This window comes from Phyllopteryx taeniolatus, chromosome 19, assembly GCF_024500385.1.
Source record: "Phyllopteryx taeniolatus isolate TA_2022b chromosome 19, UOR_Ptae_1.2, whole genome shotgun sequence".
NCBI classification, from domain to species: domain Eukaryota; kingdom Metazoa; phylum Chordata; class Actinopteri; order Syngnathiformes; family Syngnathidae; genus Phyllopteryx; species Phyllopteryx taeniolatus.
In genome coordinates this window covers 17,418,962-17,446,769 of record NC_084520.1, presented here as the reverse complement: position 1 = coordinate 17,446,769, position 27,808 = coordinate 17,418,962, and the positions used below count along the sequence as shown (strand labels likewise).

Here is a 27,808-nt window from a genome sequence, read left to right as displayed (position 1 = left end):
AATGAGCATGTCGAGGATGTGACGATTTCTTTGACGCGAGCCTCATCAAACTCGCCGTGCCCCGCCTACGGCAAACGAGCCTGGCAATGTCGCGTGGCCCATCTGTCGAGGACGCTCGCTTCCCGCCGGGGCCCGTTTGGGCGAATTCCCTCGTCGGAGTTTGCCGAAGCCCTCGGAGTACGACCGAAATGGTCGACTTCCTGTTCAATTTCAGGCACGCGTCCTGCCGCGGTAGACATGTCCACCAAATTTCAAACTTTTCAGTGGGGTGCTACTGGGTCCCCGGGTTGAAATTCCCGAAAGGAGTTCAAACAAGTCGCCCCCAAGACGGCTTCTTCAAACCAAAATGGCCAACTTCCTGTTCCTTGAGACTTTTTCGTGCGTCATGCTATGACAGACAGGCCACCCCAATTTCAAATTTTCTTCGACCTTTCCAAGCGCCGAATGAGTAATTTTCAAACTTAGATGTCCTGCTCCATCAACATTAGATCGTGGCGGCAAAAAATAATATCAAATGTTTTTTGTTTTTTTTTATATTTTGGGGTGTCAGCTGAATTGGATTTACATTATTTCCTAAAATAAACATTGCTTTGGTTTTTGTATGATTTGGTTTCTGTCAGACTTTTTGGAATGAATTAATCACAAAAAAAAACAACATTCACAATGTGTTTAAAAATAAAAAGGGGGGTTTAATATGTTTAAAGCTTGTGGGAGGGGAGCAACAATATATGAAAACCAGATGCCCCTCACGCTGTCCAGCTGCCTTGTGTCAACCGTCGAGACCTTCAAGTTCCTGCGAATTAAGAGTCTCTCAGGACCTGAAGTGGGAGTTCAACACCAACTCCGTCCTCAAAAAGGCCCAGCAGGGGATGTAGTTCCTGCGGCTTCTGAGGAAGCACGGCCCGCCACGGGAGCCGCTGAGGCGGTTCTACACAGCGCTCAGCGAATCGGTCCTGTGTTCTTCTATCACAGTCTGGTTTGGTGCCGCTACAAAAAAGGACAAACTCCGACTGCGACGGACAATCAAAACTGCTGAAAGGATTGTCGGTACCCCCCTAGCCACCCTTGAGGACTTGCACGCTGCCAGAACTAAGACAAGAGCGTGCAAAATCCTCTCGGAGCCTCCGCATCCCGGTCACCGGCTCTTCCGGCTCCTTCCCTCAGGTCGGCGCTACCGATCGATGCAAACGAGAACTAGCAGACATTCCGACAGCTTCTTCCCTCTGGCCATCAACTTCTTAAACAGCTAACCTACAATTCCATCGCAACGTGCTGCCAAATTTTTTTGTCTTGAGTTCATCGTCACGTTTCTGTGGGGCCAATTATACATGACTCGCGCACTCGCTGTAGTAGTCTCGCCACGCTGCACTATTTGCACATCTGTTGTTGACCAATACTGGCTACTCATGTGCCTGAGTAGCATCTGCAACACTTGCACACTGACTGACAAGTATCTGCAACATTTGCACAATCGACATCGTCCCAGATGATCTCGCTACGCGTCACTTTAAACCGCATCCACTCCTTGAAGTCTCATTGCAGCGGACTATTGCGAGGTTAGTCATTCGAATTGCTCCAAGTGCTAGAGGACTCTGCATCATTTTGCACGATTGCCCAAAAAAATAAATGAAACGTACCGGCATTACCAGATAACTAGCAACCCTTTATTGCTCAGTGACTGTTTTTGTCAATGTCTTTCTGTCTCTGTCAATTGACCGTCTGTCGTCGTACTAGAGCGGCTCCAATTACCGGAGACAAATTCATTGTGTGTTTTTTGGACAAACTTGGCAAAATAAAGACGATTCTAATCCTGATTTGAATGCGGTCCCCGAATATCGCCGATAAAATGTGTTTCACTGTTTGGCATGACGCTCCCATACAAGTGGAACAACACCTTTTGTGTGAGAGACTTCTTCTGGAACAATTCCTGTCGCGTCCCAGCCCCCAAAAAATAAAAACGCGTCGAGAAGACGAAACCGCCTTCTTGGCAAATGCGAAACGTTGGGAAACGAGTCGCCGTTCAATATGTCGCAACAGTCAACTTGAAAACATTCCACACGCCTGTAATTACCGCAACCGCCAGCACGAGGAGCGTGGCCAACGCATCTCCATAAAGAGAAGACATGAAAGAAAACGTTTCAGCGTGCCAAGCCAGGACGACTTCTTTCTCTGTCATTGATTTTGGCTAATAGGATGCACGCAACGTAAACATCCTTCCCTTTCAAACCTCTCGCATTTGCTCCAAGAGGACTGTGGACTGAACACAGCCGCTCTTAAGCCAACATATAAACCGGTCTTCCCTCCTCAACTCAAATTTGGAGTGAAGTGGAATTCAAATTGGAGCCATTAATAAAGTACTCGAATGCCCCCACCCCCCCCCCACGTGTGGGCAAGGGGAGCCGCAGTCACCGACACGCTTGCTGTTGTCGACTCAACGGGACAAACTGTCAAACGCGCAAATACAAAAGGAGAACGCTCGCAAGGGGCTGCTGTAGGCCACAACTCACGCCCGGATGCTCACACGGCGACTAATGATGCTAATTTCCAGTAGCCCGTCTATGGCGTTTTGCATTATACGCTGGTATCAAGCTAGTAGAGTTGTTATGGTTTTGTTCAACTTTTTGGTGTTTAAATACACGTTTAACTGTCGTTTGTTTTACAGGAAATGCCCCCCCCCCCAAAAAAAACCATCTTATTTAGACGGCTGTGCAAACGGGTTTTGTGGGATAGTCTCCCATTTCTAGGCACAGAGGAATACTTTCAAACGTGTGTTTTAATCATTTCGAGTGTATTTTAATACATTTAAATGAGTTTAAAGCATTTACCAGAGGGAAAACCAAAAAAAACCCGCAAAACAAAAAAAACGTACCCCCGTGATAAACGAGGATTCACTGTATATTTTTTTTCATTGGACAGCGACACGCCCCCACAGACACACACTCCCCCCCCCCCCCCGTCTTTAATCACTATAAAAAAAAGGCAAGGCTGGCGAACGCTCAAATCCCAACAGGAGGACAAATTGCCAACAAAATGAGCCGTCAAGTTTATTAGAGCACCGCCTCTGGGAAATCTTCAATTATTTCTTTTTTTTGTTTTGTTCTGTTGTTACGTTGACATTTATTTGGCTGTGAAGCGCTCGGCGGCATTCCATCGCGTTCGCCTTTGTACGTGGCATCTAAAACACGCCGTGCGTCTGTCATCATGCACTTCACAACCCGCGACGACGACGGCTCGGGCACCTCCGTCGCCATTGGTCAGAAGTTTCCCGCTTCGAAAAGAAGTCAGGCTTTGATTGATTCCAACAAGCTCATTAGCTGGTGATAAGCGATTTTGGAATTGTGGGAAACACATTGTCATGGTGTCGTTATTGTTTTGTTTATTTTGTCAGGTAATCTCCCTTGGATCCAATTCAATCGCGAGCGAGACGCTTGCGCGCTTGAATAGTTGAATCGGATGTACGACACGAAGGGCAACTGCGCGCTCATTGCATATTTAAAAAAAAAAAAAAGCAGGTTTACTTCCTGCTATTAAACCGCCAACATGAGTGGAATCATTTTTCCATTGTGTTTCTGTACGAGCCCAGAAAGGAGCCCAGCGGAAGGCAAATGCCAAATGCCAGCCTGGCTGCCAACACACGAGCCGTCCAGTTTGAAGGTGCGTTTTATTATGATAAATTGTTATTTAGTGAGGATCGTGCTTCCATACATGTTTTGACTAAAAGGACACATTTTCTGGAGTGTGGCATGTTAATGTTTGGGGGTGAACTGAGCTAAGCTTGTTTGCTATCAGTGAAACAAAGCAAATCACAGAAGGGGAAAACTTTTTTCTTCAGTATCGGTTATGGAAAAGAACTTGTCATTGTCATTTGCTTTTTCGTTACGCAGAGGGGGGGGGAAAAAAAAAAAAAAAGAGCCATATCGACCGGTCCCCAAGAAGCAGCACTGATTTTCCTATTATCTGTCAAGAAAAACAAGTCGTCATTGTCATTTGCTTTTATTATAAGCAAAGGGAAGAACAATGAAAATTGGCCATCAGATTGATTTATTTATTCAATTGTGAGACTTTACGTGAAGGGCGTATCGCGCCGCCGTACTTCCCAGCTGGTCGCGCGATGCATCTTTCAGATGATCTCATTTTTCAGGTAACGTTCACACAACTGGAATCCCAATTGGGTGGCGCCATTTGTTCTGACGACGCGACGCTTCCGCCCGTTGCCGGAACAATTACGGCCGCTTTCACCTTTCTTTTATCCCGAGCGAAAAGGGCAGACGGCCGATAAAAAAGAAAAAAATGGAGTGTGCAGGGTGGGCAGCTGGGGGGGGGGGGGTGAAGGAGTCCTTACCTGAGGGCGTCTTTGCATGGCTACTAAAATCTAATCAAATCAAAAACACAAGGGGCAGCAAGCAGAGAAGCCCTCGAGGCCAAAAACCCCCGCAAGTCATCACCAACTATTATTTCTGTCATACAAAATACAAATTTCAAGTCAGGGTTCGGGTTGGAAAGGACTCTGGAGTATTGCCGGATGCTCCGCTTGTATGTGTTGCTGCTCCAGATGCGTGAAAGTCGCAGTTGTTTGAAGGTTTTGTTACAATTACCGTGACATCGACGCAAATTTCCGTTAGCCCGTCTATGGTGTTTGGCAATACATGCTCGCTTTAAGGTCGCTGACTTCTTGGAATTATTTGGGTTGCTTGAACGTTTTGCTGTTGAAATGTGCAATGTTGTGCACATTTCAGGTGGTTTTATGTGTCAGTGGCGCCGTTTCAAGTTAGGCTCTTAAGCCTGGTTTGGCGTTTTGAACAAAGGCCCAAAGCCGGGGTGAGGTTCCAAACTCAGGTTTCAAACGAGGCTTTTAAACCAGAGTTCAGGTTTTAAGCCTGAAGAACAATAATAAGACGAAGAAGGTTTGAGGGCAGCACGGAGGAGGCGAAGAAGCCTTCGAAAAATGTTTGGAGTGCGTCCAAGTTGCAAGCACTCCACAAATCAATGCCTGAGTGTTGATTTTTTCTTTTCTTTTCTTTTCGTTTTTGGCCATCTGGTGTCAATACTGGAGCTTCACTTCAAAGCCGACGAGGCCTGATGGAGTTCGCTTCCTCCGCGTCGGCCATCTCGCGTCTATTTGAGGCCGCGGCTCCGCACATCTGCGATGGACGTGTCGGCGCAAGTGGAAAAGGGGCCCGAGGTGTTGTTGGGGGGGGGGGGGGGGGGTCCTCCAGGCACCCCGTGAAAATATACTGGATGGACTAAAGTATTGGGACCAATTGGAAGGGGGGAATAGAAGAGATCAGGGATGTTTTTCCACTGAGGGGCACATCCAGAAAAATCGAAGGAACTTCAACTTTTGGTCATAAAAAATGATATATATGTATATATATTTAAAAAAAATAATCAATGCAATATGCTAAGAAGGTAAACATCTTCAAAGAAGAAAAAAACAGTCTGTGTTACTGGCGACAAAGCAAAGTGTTATTAGTATGAGTGTGTAATGGAAGTGTGATATATTTGCACATTCAAAATTATGAAGTTTGAAATCAGATCGTGGCAAATTTATTTTTTCATCTTGTAACTTTCACATTTCTTTACAATTTTAAATGAAACTCATTTCTAAGTTTCCCTGAAACTTCTACCACTGAAGTTTATTGACAATTTCAAATAAAAAAAATTGGGAGGCAAATTTTATTTTAAAAAGGTGACATTTGCATTCAACTTTTTAACATTTCAAAAAGGTTTAAATCAAATGTGATCCCTCCTAACATTCCAGTTTATTAACAATTTAAAATAAAAAAATTTTTTTTAAACATTTTGAAAAAATGAGTAAATGTCATATTTTGTGACATTCATTTTTTGAATGTATATTTTTATTTGGAATTTTAAAAGCAAGTGCGGCGACTTTGAACATTTTGGACTTTTTCGATGGCGAAGGCCTACCGACAGTGGCCACGGTGTCGTCCTTGCCCTGGGTGAAGACCACCACCCTCGGCCTCGCCGGGTTGTCCTTGGGCAGAGTTCGGGTCAGCCTGGCGATCTCGCCGATGTCGTCCGTCTGGAAACAAACGCCAACGCCGCGTCCAATTTAATGCAGCAGAATGTCATCAAGTGCGGTATATTCAAATGATTTCAAGGCAATTACTTACTGACATTTTTATTAAAATAGTGAGACATCGAGTAACATTTCACTTTTGAAATGAAAAAAAGAATGTTTCATTTTTCTTATCTTTTAACATTCAACTTTATGATTTTTTTTTGTTGTCATTTAATTACCATTTTTCATATGATATTGTTTGAATAAGTTGTTTTTTTTTAGTTTTGATTTAAAAACATAGACGTGATCACTTGCAATTTTTTATCCCAAAAATGTGTTATAAGATTCCAATATTAAATTGTTTTATTTTGTTAAAACACAGTAAAATATGCTGTAACCATTCAACTTGTAAAATGTGGAATTCTTAAAATGAAAAAAAGATTTTTAAAATCAATAAAAACGTACAGCGATATCTTGTAACATTTTGTTTTATAAATGCATCGTTGCCCACATGCCAGGGCATCACAGTAGGTTAATTGCTCCCTATTTTCACGTCACGTCACACTTGTTCCACTTTTTTTTTTTTATGCATTTTGAAAATATCGTATGTTTTTAAATGAAAAACACACAGCGGGATAGTAAATTGCAACATTCCACGCCATGTCGCCCAGAGTTGAGACGACTCTGCGGAGCGCGTTGCCTTGGATGGTGCCGCTGAAAATCGGGGAGGAAAAAAAAACGTGCACCTGTCGGTGTGGCTTTATTGTTAGCTCATCGTGATGCGCGACCACGGCCGCCTCACAGCGCAGCCCCCTCGACGCAGTCGGGCGGGGAGTCCTCCAAAAACAAGGCGGAGCGGTGAACTTTTCCGCCTCCAAATGCGCTTTAATCAGCCCGAGAGGTCCGCCGAGGCCCGGGAAAAGTGCGTGTGACGCTCTAAGTAAGTGCTAACGGTGAGGTTAACGCAGAGGCCGTTTGCCAGCCGGCCGAGGTAGAAAAAGAAAAAAGCAATTTGTCAGCGCGACTGGTTATAACCACAAGCACTTCTCCAGACAGCCGACGCCAAAGCGCACAAGGCTTCGGCACATTGTCGCCCTTCGCTTTTATGTGCCCGACATAAAAAAATACAAAATAAAAAAGCTGCTGGCCTCAAGTTGAAGGTGCTCAGAGGCGCTGAAGGGGGCAGCTAAGCGAGGCCAACGGGCATTCGCGGGTGACGGCAAGTTTACAAACATGGGAGAAAAAGTTCTGTTATGTTCAGGTCATTCAACTCGTTTGAAGCCGAAACGGGCAGCGCAAGTGGTGGTCTCTAGCGATTCTGACAGCCTGATATGCCCTTAACAGGATCAGTAAAATAACACGAGCCCTAAATTTGGCATTCTAGTGGCGACCCGCTGCCTAAACGGGGTGCGGAACCAATCTAACCAGGAAGTAAAAGCGCTTGTTCCGTTTGTTTGCTAAATACAGAGAGGACCTCGAAAAGAAAACTAGCCGTAAATATTGGAATGCCAAATACTGTACACCCACGACATAAACGGGCTGTGGGAGGAATTGAAAGAGGACGTGAAAATGCTTTTTCTCCAGTGATTCCAATATTAGACGACCACGACGACGTGTGAAGCTAAACGAGGAGGGACACGAGACCACTTGGAAGTCGAAAATAACACGAGCTACCCAAACGGGCTGCGGAAGAAATCCAAACAAAACGGAAAAGTGCTCGTTCTGTAGCAATTCCAACACGTCGTGCTAATGCTAAATAAAAGAGAGGGCCTAGAATATATTACAATGTATGTAACATACAGTGCATGGGTAATATATAATGTAAATATCGGGGAGGGGAGGAAACTGAGGCAGAAACTAAACGTACCTTCGGTAGCGATTCCGACAACATTTAATGTTTCCAACCCCAAAATAACGGCGGTTGTAAATATCGCACTACGGTGTAGACCTGCAAAAGGAGGCGACACGGGAAGTTGAAGCGGTTGTTTTCCAGCAATCTCGCCATGAGACGGGCTGCGGAAGTTCCGGACGACGTGTGAGGTGAGTTTGAAGTGGGACCATTTTGAAGTTGACACAATACGCTAATACTTGCCGTAAATATGGCATTTACGGGTATTTACTGTAGCCGCTACCGAAAGGGGCTGCAGAAGAAACGACGAGTGCTTCTTTGTTTGGTAGCTATTCAAACGTGTGATGCTAACGTTCAGAAAAAGAGAAGGCCCAGAAAATAAGACTTGGCATATGCCATATATATATATATATATATATATACTCACTACATAAACGGGCTGCGGAAAAAAAAAAAAACGCAAGAATAAAGTAAACGTACGTGTTTGGCAGAGATTTCATTTCCAAGTAGACCATAAAAGCAGTTGTAAATACATATCGCAATCCCCTATGTGCCTGCTACAAAAACGGGCAGCGGAGGAAATCCATTTCGTGCTCGTACCTTCGCATCTGTTAAGAAACGAAAAATGAAAAGCGCTGCTCTCCGACTTCAGACGTGAGCAAGCGCAAAGGAACCAATTGGAAAAAGGCTCACCAGGACGAATGAATTCATTTCAACGCGTTTCCCTCAGCGAATCAACGTGTCAGATGATTGCGCCACGGGACGAACGGCTTTGCCGGCCAGACGAACGTACGTTTGGCCTCGTCAAAATGAACCTCATTTGTTGAAAATCAACTAACGTTTGGGATTATATTGAAATGAATTGTGAAATAAAAACGACAATTATAATTACTGCAAACTTGGTTTTTGACATTCATAAAAGCAACTGCGATAATAATAGGAATGATGAATGTTACATAAGTTGAATCTATGAAAAATAAATATCTTAGTCTCATAAATAAATGCGTTTATTATTGCAGCCATCGTTTGCAGTGATGTGCCACCATCAAATTGGAGTTATTGGAGCGTAAGGAAAAACATTAAGAGAAAAATTAGTCGATCAATAAAACTCACTCAAACTAAATAAAATATACAGAAAACGAGGATTACATGAGATTGTTTTCGAACTATTGGGTATTAAAATGATTGATTAATTACTTAATAAACATGAAGTATTTGTTTTATAAAAACAAATACAAATAAAGAAAATACCAAATAAAAACAAAATATATTAAAATGAAAATGGTTTAAAAGGTTTATTAGTGTTGTTGTTGGCAGTAGTGTAGGACTGTAAATATTTACAATTCGAATAAAAAACATTTATTTAATTTAAAATTTCTAATCAACTATTTCTCCTGCCAAGATTAAAAGAAGGAAAATTAAAGCCACAAATATATTTTTTTTTGGGGGGGGGGAAGAAAAAAAACAGAAAATACATGAAAAAAAACATACATATTTTGCATTACAATAAAAATAAAGTAAATATTAAAAACAGCAAGATCAGAAAAACAGAAAACCCCCAAGTGGCTTTGGCGTGTGCTAATGAAAGTCGTTTGTAAATGCTCGGCTATCGCGAGACATCACGGCGGGGCGAGCCGACGAGGAAGGCCGACGCGTTCGCTTTGCAAAAAAAAAAATTCAAGAAATAACATCTGGACGCCGTGTCGGGCGAGCGAGGGTGCGTCGCAACACACACAGAGAGAGAGAGAGAGAGAGAGAGAGAGAAAGAGCGGCGGCTGAACAAAGAAACCATGACGACTGCCAGGTTGCCATGGCAACTGCGGCGAGGCCCGGAGAGTAGAAGAGCGCATCAATCACTGTCCAAAAAAGAACTTCATTATCAGGAGAAAGAAAGAAGAAAGTTGGACAACTCACCTGGAAGCCCAGCTGACTTCCGAACGACGCCGCTTCCTGCGCACGCACACAACACACAACAACACAAAAACGCACAAGTGTTACCTCTCCACACCACAAACTTCTTAAAAAGCATACTAATGCTGATGACATAGAAATGTACATAACAGTGAAAATGGAGCCTTTCGGTGGAGGGAATTAGAAATATCGGGTATTGTAATTGTTAAAGAATGAAAAGAATACCAACAAATAGATTGGAAATACAAATGGAGTTACTATTGGTTACTACAATTTAAAAAAAAAATAATCAAAAAGGTTAAATAAATAAAAACTGACAAATAAAGAATTTATTATGTATTTATTATTGTATTTGCTGCGGTGATGTAGAAACAGACATCATATAATCTCAAATAAAAACACAATAAGATATCAATAAATCGACCACAAGAAAAATAAATACAAAGCAAAATATAGAAAAAAAATGCATACATTGATAATTGTATTTATTTGCAGTTGCGCTGCAAATACGGTGTGTTATAATGCAAAAAATGAAGAAAATAATCAGTCCAATAAAAACACATACAATTCAAAATGGATACATTCATCATTGTAGTCATTGTTTGCAGTAGTGTAGAACTGGAAATGTCGGGTATTATAATCTAGAAGAAAGATACAGTCAAATACGATCAATACAAATTCAAGAAGCACATTTGTTTACAGTGGTGTAGAGCTGCATCTAATATTGGGACACACTCTCATGGCCAAAATATTAGAAACTCATTCATTCATTCCATTTTCCCAATAATCTAATCTTGTGGATGATGAGCGCATATAATCGCGTAAAGTTGCAAATATTAAGGCTACATCGGGAGTCGTAAAACTCACATAATAGGCAATAAATACCAGATTCCCATTAAGGGGCCCGACGCGTCAATATTTGCCTTGGTGTGTGCGTTTTACATGTGACATGATCTGTTTTGGGATGTTGCGCTCGACAGCTTTGCAATGACGCTCCATGTGCCGCCGCAGCTGTCGCCACAATGCCGACGACTTCAAGTGACATCTGGGCCCGCGAAGAGATGAAAAAAGTCGCTGGCGAAAGACGCAGAAATAACGCCGAGATGCTTTCGGCCGGGCGGCGTGCAGCCACAGTTGCGAAAAAGCCGCCAGAATGTGCGCTGAGATTGTTGCCGCTGTCAGAGGATTAAACGGTCAAAGAGATATTTTTAGAGCGCTTAAGCTAATAATCTAGTCGGCAATTTCATGCCGAGACAAATGACAGAGAGCACAGCGGAAATGCACCACTTTTCATGTTAACTTGACTTTTTCCCCCGCTAAGTACGTGACACTTTATCAAAAGACACCAATGACATTGTCATAGGACACTTCATTAGGTGCTATATTACAAGAGCTACATGGGGAAAAAAATGTATTTGAGCCAAGTTGAGACTAAGGGCAACTGCAGCAAAGATGAACGAGACGTGCTAACCAAAACAATAATGAAGAAGAACAAGGGTCGCCTGTATTTACTTCATTAGGTACTACTATATTACAAGAGCTGAATGGGGAAAAAACATTTTATCCAAGAGGAGACTAAGGGCCACTTGAGCAAAGTGGAACGAGACATGCTAACCAATGGGAACAACAATGAAGGTAAACGAGAACCTCCTGTTTTTACTTATTTGCAGTTAGGAGAGAGATTTTATCTAAGAGGAGACTAAGGGCCACTGCAGCAAAGGTGAACGAGACGTGCTAACCAAAACAATAATGAAGAAGAACAAGGGTCGCCTGTATTTACTTCATTAGGTACTACTATATCACAAGAGCTGAATGGGGAAAAAACATTTTATCCAAGAGGAGACTAAGGGCCACTTGAGCAAAGTGGAACGAGACATGCTAACCAATGGGAACAACAATGAAGGTAAACGAGAACCTCCTGTTTTTACTTATTTGCAGTTAGGAGAGAGATTTTATCTAAGAGGAGACTAAGGGCCACTGCAGCAAAGGTGAACGAGACGTGCTAACCAAAACAATAATGAAGAAGAACAAGGGTCGCCTGTATTTACTTCATTAGGTACTACTATATTACAAGAGCTGAATGGGGAAAAAACATTTTATCCAAGAGGAGACTAAGGGCCACTTGAGCAAAGTGGAACGAGACATGCTAACCAATGGGAACAACAATGAAGGTAAACGAGAACCTCCTGTTTTTACTTATTTGCAGTTAGGAGAGAGATTTTATCTAAGAGGAGACTACGGGCTCCAGCAGCAAAGTGTAAAGAGACACTCTAAACATAACAATAAGGAGAACAAGGGTTTCCTGCATTTACTCACCGCAACAAGGATACAGATTTTATCCCAGAGGAGACTGTGGGCAGCATGCAAAAGAAAGCGTAAGAAGACGTGTGTTCGTTTGTTATTTTTGTTACGTTTGTCACGGCCGCGGCGAGACCAAAACAGAGACTCCAAATCCCATTGCAGCGTTTTCCCAAAGGCGGCGAATCAAAGCGCAGCACTCGGTGTGAAGGTTAATAAAAGTTGATAAGCTGAAAAGGTTGAAAAGGCCGCAAGGGAACAAATTTGCTCGACCGTGTTAGCCCGAGTTTTTTTCCAGCAATGTAATTGTATTTGACATTGTGTACGCGCGTGTGCGTGTGGAAGACAGACGGGCTGGCTTTTCGCAGTCATTTGAAAGCAATAACAGCGATGGCCGCCCTCTTTCCTGCTGGAGTAAAAGTCCATTTTAGACAAACGAGCTCTGAACAGCTAAGTGATACGACTACGTAGGATGCGTTTGCGGTATCGGGGAAAAAAATGTCCCTTTGCTCAAAATGTACTGTACAAAATTTTTTTTTAATCAAAAAATAAATATCTTACTATTATTCCTCGTCATCGAAACATACATAACATTTCAAAAATGCCTTATGATACATCAATTTTTTTAAAAGCCTTACAATCATTTTTTAAGTGTCTTATACACTTTTTAAAAGATGCCGCACGATATATACAAATCATGTCATTCAAGAAAGCCTTACTATAGAAAATGTATTTTTAAAAGCCTTACTATAAATCATTTTTAAAAAATGCTTTATTATACTGTAGATCTTTTTATTTACATCTTTACACGTCAAAAAATGCCTTGTTATATGTTTAAAAAAACCCTACTATCATTATATTTTTTTTAAAGCCTGACTGTACAAAATTCTTAATGCCTTATGACACAAAACATCTTTTTTTTTTTTTTTTTTTTAAATGCATCATTATGTATCATGTCTTTTAAAAAAAAATGTCCAACCATAAAATCAGATTGCTCAAAGAAAATGTGCCTTACTATTACATCATTTTCTTTGCAAAACGCTACTGCAAAATATTTTGGGCTCGGAAGCACATACGTCGTCGGGCTTAAAGGTTTGCGACATGGATAAATTCCTGCCTTTTGCGATGTACACTATAAATGGGCCCCGGGTCTTTGTCAGTGTGCAGCTTACTTACATTAGTAACACATCGCACAATAGCACAACACTACCATTCAAAAAAGGTTTTAGTTCAAAAGTGGGCTAAAGGAATACAGAATCTTGCGGGACCGACGCACGAGCAAATGAGCGAGACGCTTGCCTCTTCGCTCGTACGACTGACTCTGCTAATTGTTCAGCAGATGGCGCGTCGCTTTGAAAGTGACTTAGACGAGCCGCGTGCAGTGTATTTATAGGGAAACAGTGTCGGGGCTAACCTCGCGCCATTAAATAAAACACTGCTGTATGAAAAAACAACTTTTGTATTTTTAAAGAGAGAAAATGTGCTTTTTTCACAATTGAAAACAGTTCCCAGCTGTCTTGATAACATATCTGTGGCATATTTCCGCCAAAATATCCGAAAGATATGACACCGTTCTGTGTCAAAGCGAGTGCCCGTAGAGATTCTGTTGCATTATCACGGGCGGCTGCAGTATTTCATCACCGAGCTACCGAAATACACCTGTCGATTAGTGTACCGGTGTGGCGCACGACATCGGCAAACACAAATACGTCGCCAGCTGAGACCACCAAATGCCAAATGACAGAATGCTTTGTTTACTAGTGGTGCCATCCGAGCTATTGCCACCTGCAAAAATGTGTGACGTTAAGGTGCAACAGGCAATACAAACTACAAACAAAATATTTCTCTCTTTAAATTCCTTGGTAGAATTTGCCGTAACGGAAGGCATCCGTTTTTGAAAGGGACCTGGGCTTTCGTGTGACCAAATATAACCGTGCCCTTGCCCCGTCACTCCATAACGCCCCTCCGGCGGCCGCCTCGCTCGCCATCCATCTCCGTCCGACTGACTCCCACAAGGGCAGCGGTGGGGGTCGTTAAACAACCGGAAACATGCGCAGTGTATAAATATCCGACGGCAATTACGGAATGGCGGTTTGTATAAAGGGAGGTTGAGAAGAGAGGCGTTAACCTTCGTCCGCCGGGACCTTGCGCCGGGTCGGGCAAGCGGCTCAGATATCAGTCTGATGGCCTTATCGGCTCTCGGGGCCTCTATCACACGTCTCACCTCGCGCTCGGACAGGAGGTCGGAGTGCGACGGTAGCGGTTAGCTCCCTCGAGGAAGTCCGCCAATATCCAGTAACTCGTCTCGTCTTTTACGACGTCTGTCTGGGCGAGACATTCGAGTCATAAACAGCGGGAAACACCGAGCGCTCTCTCTCGAGGAGAGCTTCTACAGAGTAAAAGCGCAGTAAAATGCTTGCGGAAAAATCGGTACCTGAAGCCAGTTTTAATAGGCAACATGAAATATCATGAGCAGATGCATACCCAAAAAACAAACCCACGTTCAAAAAGACACGGGAAGTTTGCCATTTCGGTTCAAAGTCGTTTTCAAGGCGCCCTAAAAAATGTACTTTTGGTGGCGGTCGCGGGCTTTGAGGAAAATTCAGCCCTCATAGCCAGCAACGTGAAATTTCATAACCATGTGTATCACAAGTAGACCCACAAAAAAGGCTCAAGAAGCACTGCCCGAAAGACACACAAATTCGGTTCAGAGAGGCCATTTTGGGATCGTTTCAAAGAGAGATTTGATCCGATAGCAACCAAACCGGACCCGTGTTGGGAGTCACGTATACGAGACCACACATGGTTGACTGTGACATCTGCTTAGGGTGCGAGCATTGGTGTGCGCCCGTCTCCGTCTTCCTCCAGCGCTCCTTCAAAGACAAACTTGTCCTCGAGATATTGTCCGATTTCAATCAAATGGGAACCGCTTACCGGGCTACTGGACAGCTGGACGATGCTCAATTGTGAGGGATTCAGTAGCAAGTTTCGTGACTTCCATTCATCTGAATGGCTGTGAACCTGCCTGAAGTTCCATCAACAAGCGCATCAACTTTTTGAACTGGATTATGCCCCTGTAATATCAGGGAGATGGTGCATGTTGATTGCGCTTTTGACGGCTTGCCAGTTATCTCCCAAGCACGGCAATGACAGCGAAGCCCCGAGACACGACTGCCAAAAGCCGAGGAACACAATCACGAGGAGACAAAGGACTGTACTCCCGCCAACTCTGTGAGGATAAGAGGATTACGGGAGCAAGCGGCCAAACCCTGAGCAGCGGTAATTAGGACTGTAGGGGTATCTTGGAAAGCCCACCGGGTGTCCGAAGAAAAACACCAGTGTCAGTCAGCGCTATTGCAATATTTCCTCTTAAATACAGTTATTGTTTTTTTTAAGTGTACGCGCATGACCGTGCGAAGGGACTGCAGTTTCCCTGGTTGAGGGTCTGAAATATCCAAATTCCCAGTTGGCTTTGCTTCAAACAAGGCCAAGTCAAAGAAATACTCTCTTCAATCTCAATGACTTTCAATCTTTCAGTAGGAACTCCACGTTATGAGAGCGCCACTGCAGTTTTCCTCGTTGAGGCCCAAAAATGACAAGATTCCCAGATTTGTTTGCTCTTAACAAGAAATTCGAGTATGATTTTACTGGGTCTTGACGGTAAAATCGTCAGTCAATCGATCGCATCTCCCTGAGGTGCGAGGTAAAGCAGACAAATGCTCAGTAAGCTCTCCATGTCTCCATGTGTGGTGGCATTGCGCTTTTCCTCGGTGAGAATCTGAAAGGTCCATATTCCAGGTTCTCTTTGCGACAAACATTTCCAAGCCCCCAAAAAAGTATTCAATCCCATCTCAACGAGATCCTTAGTTGGAATTCCGACCTGTGAGCGTGGCGCTGCATTCTTCTTCATCGGAGGTCTGAAATTCCAAAATTCCCAGTTTTCTTTGCTCTCACATCTGGACAAAACCAACAAGAGCAGGTTGTATTGTTTTGTTTTTGTCCCCCTTCCACTTAGCAAATGATCACAGCTAATATGCTCGGTGACTCATCTGGCTCCATAACTGTACGTCACAGCCAAGGTCACCGTTCTCCAGGCGGGTGAGTCATCACGGAGAACGAGATGGTCGCTTCAATTAAAAGTGGGCTTGCGCGAGATCGCCGGCTCCCGTGTCTTTGCCTCCATCCAATGACACCTTGCGATCGGCCTGCCAATTCCGATCTAGCGCCCGTATCCCGTCGGATACGGGAAGGGGCCCTGCTCACTTTATTTTACTATTTCTTTCCATTTTTGGTATTTATTCATAGTTTTTCCAGGTCGAAGGTGCACTAACATGCTCAACGCGACTTGGTGAAGTTAATTTGAAGCCCGTTCGGCAAATCCTCGAGGGTCTTGTTGACTACGTGATTTCCGATTTTCTGTTCTCAAGCGGGAAGCCGAAATGCTCCCACGCTGCTGACCCAAATGACCTCGCAGGCTCCAAAACGTCACCTTCGTTGTTCTGCTCCGGTGCGCTCTCGTCCGGTAGTCCAACACAACTAGCATTAGCGGTAGCCACACTTGACAACACGCCACACATGACAACACGCAACTAGTTGGAGGAATGCGTCTTCAATCACGGCTTACTTTTATTTCTTTTTTTACTTAAACCAATAATAATAATATTACATGCATTCAATGGTGACACGAGTTGGGAGTTGGAAGGGGCGTGTCGCAGTTCTGCCATTTGAAAGGCGACAACGGTTCGTTCACGAGTTCCGGTTTCGATATTGTATCGTTACGGGCTCACTAAAGAGGCGAGAAATGCGCAAAAGTACCACAAAACTGGCGCGAATGCAAAATCTTGACAGCAAAAGGCAATATTTGGACATTTTTAAAAGTCTATGGGGAACTCATTATTTAAAAAAAATGAAAAAATCTTTTATTTTAAAAAGAAACAAGTAAAATGCTGCAAATTGTTTTGAAGCAAACCGACCAAACTCAAATGGGAAACTGCTGATTCAGTATGTAAATTGTCTTCAGGGATTATTTGACCACATTTACAGAAGATTTTAAATGATATCTTTCAGATAATGGGGTACAAACTCGAAATGTTTTAGTTCACGAGAACTTCTGCTTTTCTTGATATCCCAAAAGAGGACAGATATACAGTAGATGAATGGCACGAAGAAATGAAGAAGACTTAAAAGCCCGATACGTCAGGGAGATTAATTGCGTAATGATCCTTCCGTGACTCTTAAATACGGCAACGCAAACCCAAGCCTAATGGTTCCATCCCTGCTGGCCTGCTTTAGCGGGCTTCTTTATCTCCGACGCTCAAGAGAGCACGTAGGTAAATCGCGGCCAATTTTATCGGTGAAAGAGCCAGTAATCATTTCTCTCGTCGGGGGCCGTATTAACTGCCGCCATTAAAAAAAAATGGAATCGATGGTTGCTTCTGTGTCAGGTAGTCAAAAGGACGAGGCGGGAGGAGTCAATTCAAGTCGGGGTTATTGCACGACGTTAGCCAATCAAACAAGGCGCCGCCACCCGTGTTGCGCAAACCGTGTCGCGAGTGAGGCCTCGAGTCGTAACTTTCAAGTTACTGATGGGGGGAGAAAAAAATCATAATAATAAAAAAGTCATCCGATCCTGCTCAGTCACATTTATTTGCACATTAGCCACTTTGCACTAATTAGCTGTACAAACACATTCACATTTATTTTTTAATGGTCCAATCCTGTCTCCGTAATGTCATTAACTTGATTGTCTCGTCAATTAAATGCTTAACCAACATGATTATGTCTTTATTTTTGGAAACTGCAACATCGATAGTTTCTCTTTTAGAGGAAAGTGTCATCTCAATAGTTTGTCTTGTTTTTAGCAAAGTAAACAATAGTTTGTATTCTTTTATAGGAAAGTACACCACCCAGCGTTTTTCTTTTTACAATAGTGCAAAATCAATAAGTTTGTTTTCATCTTTGGAAAGCGAAGTCGTTTGAACAAGGTTGCGCTTCAATCATCAAAGTGCACGACGGGAGGTCGGGGGCTGGACCGCAGAAGCCGTCCCCCCTCCCGGCCTCGGCGTGACGAGTCAAAACACTGCAGACAAACACGAGGCGTCCGCTTCAGGCGGTCGACGGGTGAATATCCGCTCTGTTTGCGGCCGTTTGCTCTTATTTTGGTTTCCGGAGAACGAGTCCTGACAGAGTTTTCCGACGTTAATCCGTCGACAAACACGCAATTATCCCGAATCATTAAAGTCAATAATGACTGGAGGTGGGAGAGAACGTCTCGAGGCAAGCAGTTACAGTAGCCACAGACGCAAAACACGCAGTGTTTGCAAAACACACACACACACACACAGCGCGGTTCAGGAGGCGGAACCATTCCTCAATGCAATGAAGGAAAAGGTGGAACGCAAAATGCTGAAGGAAGCCATAAATCAGTGGCTTTTTTCAGCCGTGTAGAAGTCGTCTGCGCACACTCGAGTCCAGATTCGCCATAATAACTTTCAAGCGACTTGCTTGAAATTTGAAGGTTAACACTCGCTCGATACTTACTCGAGACTTACTCCGACAAAATGTGATAAACGCGACTTACCGTCTCGTTGCCGAACAGGATGTCCACGTAAGGCATGATCTCCATCATGGCGGCGTTGAAAAACTGGCAGATGAACGGCGCCGACAGGTTCATGCAGAAGAGTTTGTTGTTTTGCGAAGCGTGCTCGGCCACCTTGAGCATGGAAGCCGGGGACACGGTCAGGAAAAAGCCCTGAGAATGAGACCGCACACCCAAACAACTTTGACTTTCAAATTTCAAACAAGTCAACCTGCAGATCTGTTTTGGGGTTGTTTGTTTCCCCCGACCACTTCCCACCAAGGAAAGGAACGTGCAAAAAGCAATCCCATGTCGGTTAAGACATACGAAGGAATTCTATTTCACCAAAAATAAGAATGAGAATTTGTCCTCGTATTTTGTCAGGTTGCTACTTCCTGTTTTCGGCCCCATTGCCACTGGCAATTACGGTGTTATCGAGCAACATTTTGTGAACTAAGCTCTTCGATTCTGATCTTCCACAATTGGGTCGTACGTTTGAATCCATCTGGTTACGCTCAGCAACGAGCGATGACGCAGACGGCTCCGCTAGCCACTGTTCCCTTGGAAGAAATGTCGGCTGAACTCGAAATCGTACAACTTTTAGGATGTCCGAACGTCACGGAATCCAGCAAGCTTTCGTCAACAAAAGACTTTGATTCGGAGCTTATTCGGTCTGTTCGCTCCGAGCACTGAGTGACGATGTGACTGCTGCGTTAGCTTCTTGCGCTAGCCACTAGCACAGCCAAATCCTACAACTTTGGGGGTGTCGCAACTTCCAGGTATCAAACAGCTTTTCACAAACAAAGGACAAGGATTCGGGTCTTCTGCGGCTGGTAGCTCGGTGCTCACCAAACTGGCGGTTCAACTCCAAACGGTCGATTTTTTTTCAAACTCGAAGGCATCGCCCACGGTAGCATACAGGAGAGTGTAACACGATCCAGAATGACCCAAACACTTGAAACTGCTAATTTGTGGGTTCGAGGACGGAATCATTGAATCCAAAGAAGTACTTTTAAAGCACAAAGAAGGGGAAGACGGAGAATGGTGAGGAGGGGCTAGTCAATTTGGAACAAACCCTGTGGTCGGGAAACAACACGCTCGTATCTGATGATGGGCGAACAAAAGTCTCGTCTGGACTCCCCTTACTCGGAAACAAGAGACGCACGGTTGGCCATTGTGTGAATGAATACAAATCGGGTAAGAAAACACCTTCGGGTTTCAGGTGGAAACTCGACACGGGGCGCACAGAAAAGCTGCTCGCCTTTGATACCGATCTGCTTAACCTCATTTTCCAGCAACAAGCTGCTCTGTAAAACCAGTAGGGCAGTCAAAAAAAAAAAGAAGAAGGAAGCGTTTCAGATGATCCATTTAATCCGGCTACTTTCTCTGGGGCTCATTAAAGCACGATGACATCAGCTGAAAAGCCAAGCGACTGAGCGCTTCATGAAACGAACGCGGTACGACGACACAGCCGCTTTGAGAACAGCTGCGCTCGAGTCAAGCGATGCCGCAGGTAGCAAGAAGAACACAGGGGGCGGGAAGAACGGCCCGTCGCCGACCTTGACATTTTCCTTTCGCCACGTGCCAACGTCGCATCAGGCGGAGATTGTCCTCTGACACGAGCGCTTCCAAATAAACCCGCCGCTGATCAAAGGGCCCCGAGACTCGCTCCAATATCCCGGGGGGCTGCGCACTTCGAAAAGCCGGCTGCCGTCCGGCCGGGAGTCGCTTCCCCCGCGCCAGAACCATGACGCCGCATTTCCCAGACGTTATGACGAGTGGAAATACGGGAACTGGTGCCCGGGAGAGGATACCATTGATAGAGGAAGGGGGGAGAACATTTGAAGGATCAATGCAATCTTTTATCTTTTTGTTTTAGGAAAGTGCAACACCAGTAGTTTCTCTTCTTTTTTGTAAAGTGAAACAATAGTTGACCTTCGTGCAACATCAATAGACGGTATTCTTTTGGGCCTATGCTCCTGCAAGTAGTGCGATCGTCAGGTTTGAGCATGGTTGTCACGGTAACAAAACCTGAACTCGCTATCGGCCCAGCAGAATACGGAGCAGAGTAGACGGCCGCTCGCTCGCATGAGACGACGGGGCCATCGAGAGACAAGAAATGGTGTGCGTCAAGTGTGCTTGGGCGATTTGTTGAAAATGATATACATCGTCATACCGCATGTCTCCTTGAAAAATGCATATCCAACACGAAAGGGCTTGATTTCTAATTAAGTGCACCAGAGGAGGGCTGAGGGGCCGTAAAGTAAAAAAAAAATATTTGTTGTCACACTTTCCCGGGTTTTTCCACTCTGCGACCTTTAAAGGCTACCCCGACCCAAAAAGGCTTCGCTAGCTCAAATCCAAATGTCATAACAGCAAATATTTCCGTCACGGCGACACTTCTTACTTAACATCTGAATGGTCAAAGTGGTCACGGTGCAATGAGGTGTCCCGATCCCCAAGTGTCTGCCTTTCAAATCAAGGTAATACCGCAGGAATCCCGTTCATAAAAGTCCCACAGTTGCGCGTCGAGCGGCGTCGGGCCGAGCGCCAAGTCAAATTCCCGTTTGCATCGGCAACCGTCTGCCTATGAAACAGAAGACGCTAAAGTCTTTAGCGGTCGTGGCGGGGCGCCGATAACGGGGATCTGCTTTCACAGGCGTCGGAGAGAAAAAAAGCGATACTTTGCTTTCTTTTTAGGAAAGGGCAAAATTGAATTTTTCTACTTCAACAGCTTTTCTTCGTTTACAGGAACGTCCGACATCGATCTTGATAGGAAAATGCAACATGAATATTTGGTCTTCTGTTTAGGAAAGGGCACAATTCCTTTTGTTTGTTTTACAGAAAAGTGCAATAAATAGTTTGTCTTCTTTTAAGGAAAACTGACATCATTAATCAGTCGTCTTTTTCAGAAAGCGCAACATCATTAGTATGTCTTTTTTCGGAGAGTGCAAAATCTTCTTTTTGCTCAATTTAAACAACTGTTTGGATTCTGTCCCTCTGAATGGCACGCAGGTGTGAACGAGAGTCGGAATTGTCGTTCGTCTACGTGCGCCCTGCGATTGGCCGCCTCCCGCCCAAAGTCAGCCGGGATAGGCTCCGGCTCAGCCGACACCAAAATCAGGACACGCGCGAAAGAAAAGAGGATTGATGGAAGACTTTCCTCACAGTGGGAGAAGTCACATTGTTGTGTGTGTGTGTGTGTGTGTGTGCCTGACGGGTGGTTGGCTGTGATGGATTGTGAGGTGTCACCCGACTTAAAATACAAGTGGATGCTTGAAGGGTGGAGACAAAAAAAAAATCTATTTTAAGAAAGGCACTGCAGGCAAAGTAAGATTTTTCGAGCCCCCCCCTTCACTAAAAGTTCAATGTTCATTTCATATTTACTGTATATTTAGCACCACCTTGGCAAAAAGCCGAATCGCACTGATTGTGTTGCGTACATGTGTTTTACTAATAGTGGACTTCCTCAAATAACGGACAGATAAACGCAAATAAAGACCTCCTTTTACCATTAAAAAAAAAAGCAACTGTCTCAACTATCTCACTTCCTGTCGTTGACACGGACGGTTAACGGCAGATGTAACTGCCGGGCCCATTCAAACCCTGTCACTAACCAAAACAGCAGCACAGCAACTGTCGCTCAGAGGAGCGTCATTGTTGTCACTTGGCAGAAATTCTATTGTCAAAGTATTGCTTCATAGCATTTCATTAAAATAATAATGAAAACAAATAAAAACAAAATTCAAATGAAAATAGAAAAATCAAATTAGAAAAATGAAAATACACAAAAATCCAATTAAAAAATTCTCTATATATGTTATCAATAAAATGTGCGGTTCTTTCAAACATTTGTTTTGGAGCAAATTTTCGCTATTCTCAGCCAGGCTCGGTCCCTATCCCCCGGTATTTATTTATTCCTTTCTTTTCGTTTATTTATAGTCCTCCCTCATAACTGCCCCAACGCACCGAGCGCTAGTGCAGAAATACAACATACGGCACAATACGATAATGCCACCTAGCCATAGCCCACTTTATTCTCACTGGACAGTTTCGATACTACGAGTGGGACGAAAAATCAATATCGTAATGTATCGTATCATTTCTCTCTCACTGTGTAGTATCGATACTGCTGATGTTTTTCTGCCACCCCTGGTATCAATAGAGTAAAGGTCGTCTTTGCCAGTGAGGAGCATTTGATGGGCATTTTCGCGCTGACCGATAACATGTGCCTCTCGGTCTCGGTTCCCAGCCCCCATCCAGGTGTCGTGTTTTGCTGCAGTTGATCAGATCCGCCGCTGCCAAAAGGGGAGTTGAGGGGGAAGCCGGCAATTGTAGCGGAAGACGTACGGGTGGGCCGCGCTTTTAGAAGCGGAGCCAGCATCTCCGGGGGCGACACAATTGGGATTTAACAACCTGGGCGGACATCATTAACTAACTGCTTTCTTTATCTTTTCCGAAAAAGCAGCCGGAGGAGCCGTAAAGAGGCGGGAACTCAGAAACGATGACTGAACGGACGCGGTCAAGGTTATCCCCCACAAACTATAAACCCTAAATATACCCCAAACTATGATCCCCGCATGCCAGGACATTACAGTCAAGTAGAAGGCTAAAATTATTACTCAGACAGTTTCAACCTGTTTTGTCAATGGCTCTGCCTCGGTCAAATGCCACAGAAGGATTTGTTTACCAATGGCGCCACCGGAGGTTTTGTGAAAAGGTCTCTAGCGGAAGTCCAGTTCCTCCTGAATAGCACAGGAACCTGGTCAGCCCGGGACAAAACGGGTTAAAACGGACGCGCGCATCCGCTCTCCAGCGTCCTTGTGTGCCACGCGGCACTTAATTAGCATTTTACTGCCAGCGGCTCGCTCTCCTTCAGTGACTCTGAAGAGGAAAAGTCACGGTCATAAGCACACACTCGCGCACACACTGGGACAAAATATCACATCTCGTCATATTTCATATCATTAGATCTCGCGATCCAGTATCGGTACTTAGGGGTGGGACAAAATATCAATGCCGATACTGTAGCTACGGTATCGTTAGCTCGAGCGGTCCAGGCCAAAAATATCTGCAGTATATTGCAATGTATCATATAGTTGGTTCTCATGGTAAAGTAAGAACACTGTGTGTTGGGGGCGACAATATCAATACCAATATGCATCGTAGCGTTAGCTTTGACAAGGTGTGGGAGGAAAACATTGATATCGGCATATATCCTATGGTTATGTCTTACAGTACAGTATCGATACTAGGGGTGGGACTATATCGATACCGATGTGTGTTGTATCGTATCGTGAAATTCTTGACATAAGGAATGGAAGTAAGTACTGATATCGGTATGTTTCACATCATTAGATGTCACAGTACGGTATCGATACAATGTTGTATGAGGGACGGAAACAAATATCCATATCGGTGATTGGATCTTACAATACAGCATCCATATTTGGAGTGGGACAAAATACCGATATCGAGATGTGTCATGAGCCAACGCAGTGCAGTATCAATGCTTTATTGATACACACGTAGACGTATTTACAGTAAATTCAAAATGAAACAATGTCTCTATGAAGCGTATCGGTGGCTCGCATGGGACAGTATCGATAATTGGGGCGATGCCAATACGCACGGTATCATTAGTTCTGCGGGGCGCATCGAGAAAAAGGACGGAACAAAATGCCAACTGTTAAATCGCTTGACTTCAGTGTTGGAAAATACATCTGCAGTTGAGTGAATAACCGCCGCGGGTTTCTGGTTTCAGTGAACATTTCCAAAAGGCGCTACTGCGACGGATACCAACTAGTCAGCGGGGGTCACTCGAGGTCGAACGCTGCGACGGGAGCGGCGGGAGACAGCGGCCCAGTGTTCGCGGCCGGCCCGGCCGAAGCTGGCGCAGCGGCACGGAAAATTACAGGTAATTGGCCGAGCCGTCGAATCCAGTTCGGCTTCGCCCGAGAGCCTAAAATAACAAAGCTGTGATTGCTCGGAGGCCCCAAAGAGTTAATTTGATACACATTTCTCCACCCACCTTGAAATGTACTAGCGCTGGGTGAGACCCCTGCGCTCCCTCCCCCCCCCTCCTCGCAAATACTCTCCATCTGGCACATTACGTTGACGCAGCGGGAGAAGGTGAGGCGAGCGCCCTTGCACAATATTGCGTGAAGGCTGTCAAACTCCACGCGGGCCTAATAATACACTGGGACGGTCTTGCGTTTGGATTGGAAAAGATGTAGTGTTACACATAATTGGCGGTGGGCCACATGCTACATCGCTTGAACAAAGGAGGGCCTTTTCCTCACCTGAATGACTGATGGCCGTCCGCCACCTTTAAACTTGACCCCTCGCCCCTTGAGGGTACTAATTAAGATGTCCATTAAAGAGTCGTGAAAATGGGGTGATGTCACGCGGTTGACTCGTTAGGCTGCGAGCACGCTGTGGCCCATTTTGAGGGGATTGCCCACTCTCAAAAGACTCGCAGTGAAAACGACTCGTGAAAAAGTCTTTAGAATCCGTGCGCCAAAAGAGACAGGAAGTCGGCAGTCGGCCGTTTCCGTCGGACGTCGCCATTTTTCGGGCTACTTCTGAGGCAAACCTGTCCTGTAGAGTTTGTCCAACGGCTGCCAAATTTGGGAAAATCCGCCCCCAGAGCCAATTTCATTTAGCGTTATGAACGTCTATTATAAGTAGACCCAGAAAAAAAGTCCTATCCAAAAGGACACAGCGACGCTGCCACTTTCGGGTCCTTTTGGCCATTTTCCACAACTTCCTTTCAAGCTCAACTATTTTGTCCGACGACGACTAAGTCGGACTCACGGTTCAATACGAGGCCACAAAGGGTTCACATGGTGTGGGCCATTATGAAAAATGTCCTCTCTCCGTGCTGGACTTTTTGGAAACTTAGTTTGACTTAGCAACATGACATTTAAAGCCGTGCCCATAATGAACAGACCCAGAGAAACGTCTCACGAGGCAACGCCCCAAACGACACAGGACGTTTGCCATTTTGGTACCTTGCAGCCAGTTTCAGGTCATTTTGCCCATTTGTCCAAAGTTGTCCTAGAGAATTGTACCCGATTGTTGCCAAATCGGACCGAGTGCTGTATATTAGACCACACGGCGTCGACTGTGACCACAGCAATCAAAGGAAACAGTCACTGTAAGATCAGATAGGAATAAAGTGCTCCGCCAAATAGTGAGCCAGCACTTCGTACATGCTCACCAACGCTTCATAACACGATGGCGAGCCTAGTTCTAAATACTTTATAAGGGTAAGCTTACTGTAAAGCGGTATATTCCCTACACCGCATTTGGCTATCTGCGCTGTAAAAATCATTAAATTCCGCAGAAGTCACGCTGAGGTTTCCGACCCCGCTGACACTAACATCATGTTTTACACTCGCAACAAGCAGCAACTCGAGCAGTGGAGAGAGCGAGAGGGAGAGGGAAAAAAAAGAAACATCGATTGCCCGCAGGCGAGAAGTGTGAACTTTCATACCCTAAGTCCAATTTCCTTGAAAGCGGAGGGCCCTAAATCACATCAAGCCGAGGCGATGCGGGTGTGGAATTATGCAAAAGAGACATTTAACTGTGCAGAAAGTCTCGGGCGGAGAAAAGTTGGAGCTCGTTTATTTAGAGCTGATTGTTTTTTGGAATATTCCGGCACAAGAGTGGATGAACCGGAGCGCGTATCGTTTTTATTCAGGCACTTTTGCATTTATGGCCTATATTTCCTCCCCTCCTTAAGAGCGGTCAAATATTTGTGGCGGAGTGTTCCCTCCCGCTCCAGAGCGGCATCCGGGGCCAAAGAAAATTAGACATCGAGCGGCGGGTCGTGGGACCATCGGCTCGGAGGCGTCAGGCTGCCGTGCCAAAGACGCTCGAGCCGGAATGTTGCACGCTCACACGACCATCGTATATTAGTATTTACAAGTACTTCTTGTTTCATTTATTTGTGCATAACAACATTGAAACGCGACAATATCTAATAACACTACAGATATAGGCAATGACATTGACATCAATTTCGAAATAAAACACGAGTAATGATACCGTGAGAGTTAACGATGCATCTCAAGGTCGACATTTTGTCCCACCACAAGTAGCAATATTGTAACCCAAAAGGTAATGATACATCTTCATATCAATTGTAGTCAATATTGGCCCATGAGAATTAACAATACGTCGATATCAATATTTTCGTATCACCGCGACAATCGATACTGCGCCGCTAAGGCTAATAATAAAATACCGTTTATTTGCTGTGGGTAAGGATCGAGCCCTGCCGCGAGGAACAACAATTCTACAATTGAAGCCCACCCAAACTCTAATTGCCTATAGATGCCACAAGATGGCGGTGGAGTATTTTTTTTCTTATTAGACAAGGCAATGGCTTGACGAAATGAAGCTCCTCCCCTCTGTTCAACAGAGTTGCTTGGCCGTAAGGTGCCACTAGTAGGCGCCAAAGCAAGATCTTTATACTATGATTATTATTATTATGTATATTATTTTATGTTAGATAGAAGAGTTTCCTAGAGAGAAAAACATCTGAAAATAGGCACATTTTCAAACGTGTAATTGTGACAATGGTATTTTGTTGCATGAATATTAAATAAATAAGCCGCTCAAAATGACAGCGATGCAAAACAAAACGTGCTCCATGAAAAAAAGGTTCCGTTAACTTGGCCGACAATTTGAGCCAGACCACTTAAGGAGAAAAATAACCCCCCTGTAAAAGCCGGCGCGAGGAGCGGGGGGGCGCGAGGTTGCCTTCTAATTGCGGCAGAAAAGAGAAGCCACGTCGGAGTAAACAAAGTCTGATCGATGGCGGGGATTTTATCGAGAACAGAGCCTTTGGTCTTGGGCCAAGGCGAGCGCGAACACACTCAACCAGGGAGGTGTCGCCGGGGGGGGGGTCGAAATAGCTGAGGCAAGGAGTCGGTCGGTTAAAAGCATTATGCATCACAAGGAAGGCGGCCGGTCGGAGTGCCCCGACTCGCCACGTATGACCTGCAGTCAACTAGGTCGCATCGCGGTTATTCGTATCTGACAGAGCGAAAAGAGAGCGGCGTCGCCAGTGTCGGCTTCAGGACGCCTCCGCATTCACACATTCTCCAGCGCAGCGCTTCTCCAACCTTTTACGGCAAGTACC

General features: G+C 44.6%; 1 protein-coding gene across 3 annotated transcripts in view; it reads right to left on the bottom strand.

Annotated features, from left to right (window-relative positions):
- Nucleotides 1-27,808, bottom strand: part of LOC133469209 (adenosine kinase-like) — a 97,468-nt gene that overhangs the window by 2,989 nt on the left and 66,671 nt on the right. For 2 of the 3 annotated variants that reach the window (XM_061755998.1, XM_061755999.1), the window contains exons 7-9: nt 18,661-18,831; nt 9,786-9,821; nt 5,929-6,043 (exon numbers count right to left, since the gene is read on the bottom strand). In XM_061755998.1, the coding sequence (XP_061611982.1) occupies nt 5,929-6,043; nt 9,786-9,821; nt 18,661-18,831 (322 nt within the window). The remainder of the gene's footprint in view (nt 1-5,928; nt 6,044-9,785; nt 9,822-18,660; nt 18,832-27,808) is intronic. The other variant, XM_061756000.1, reaches the window with a different exon arrangement.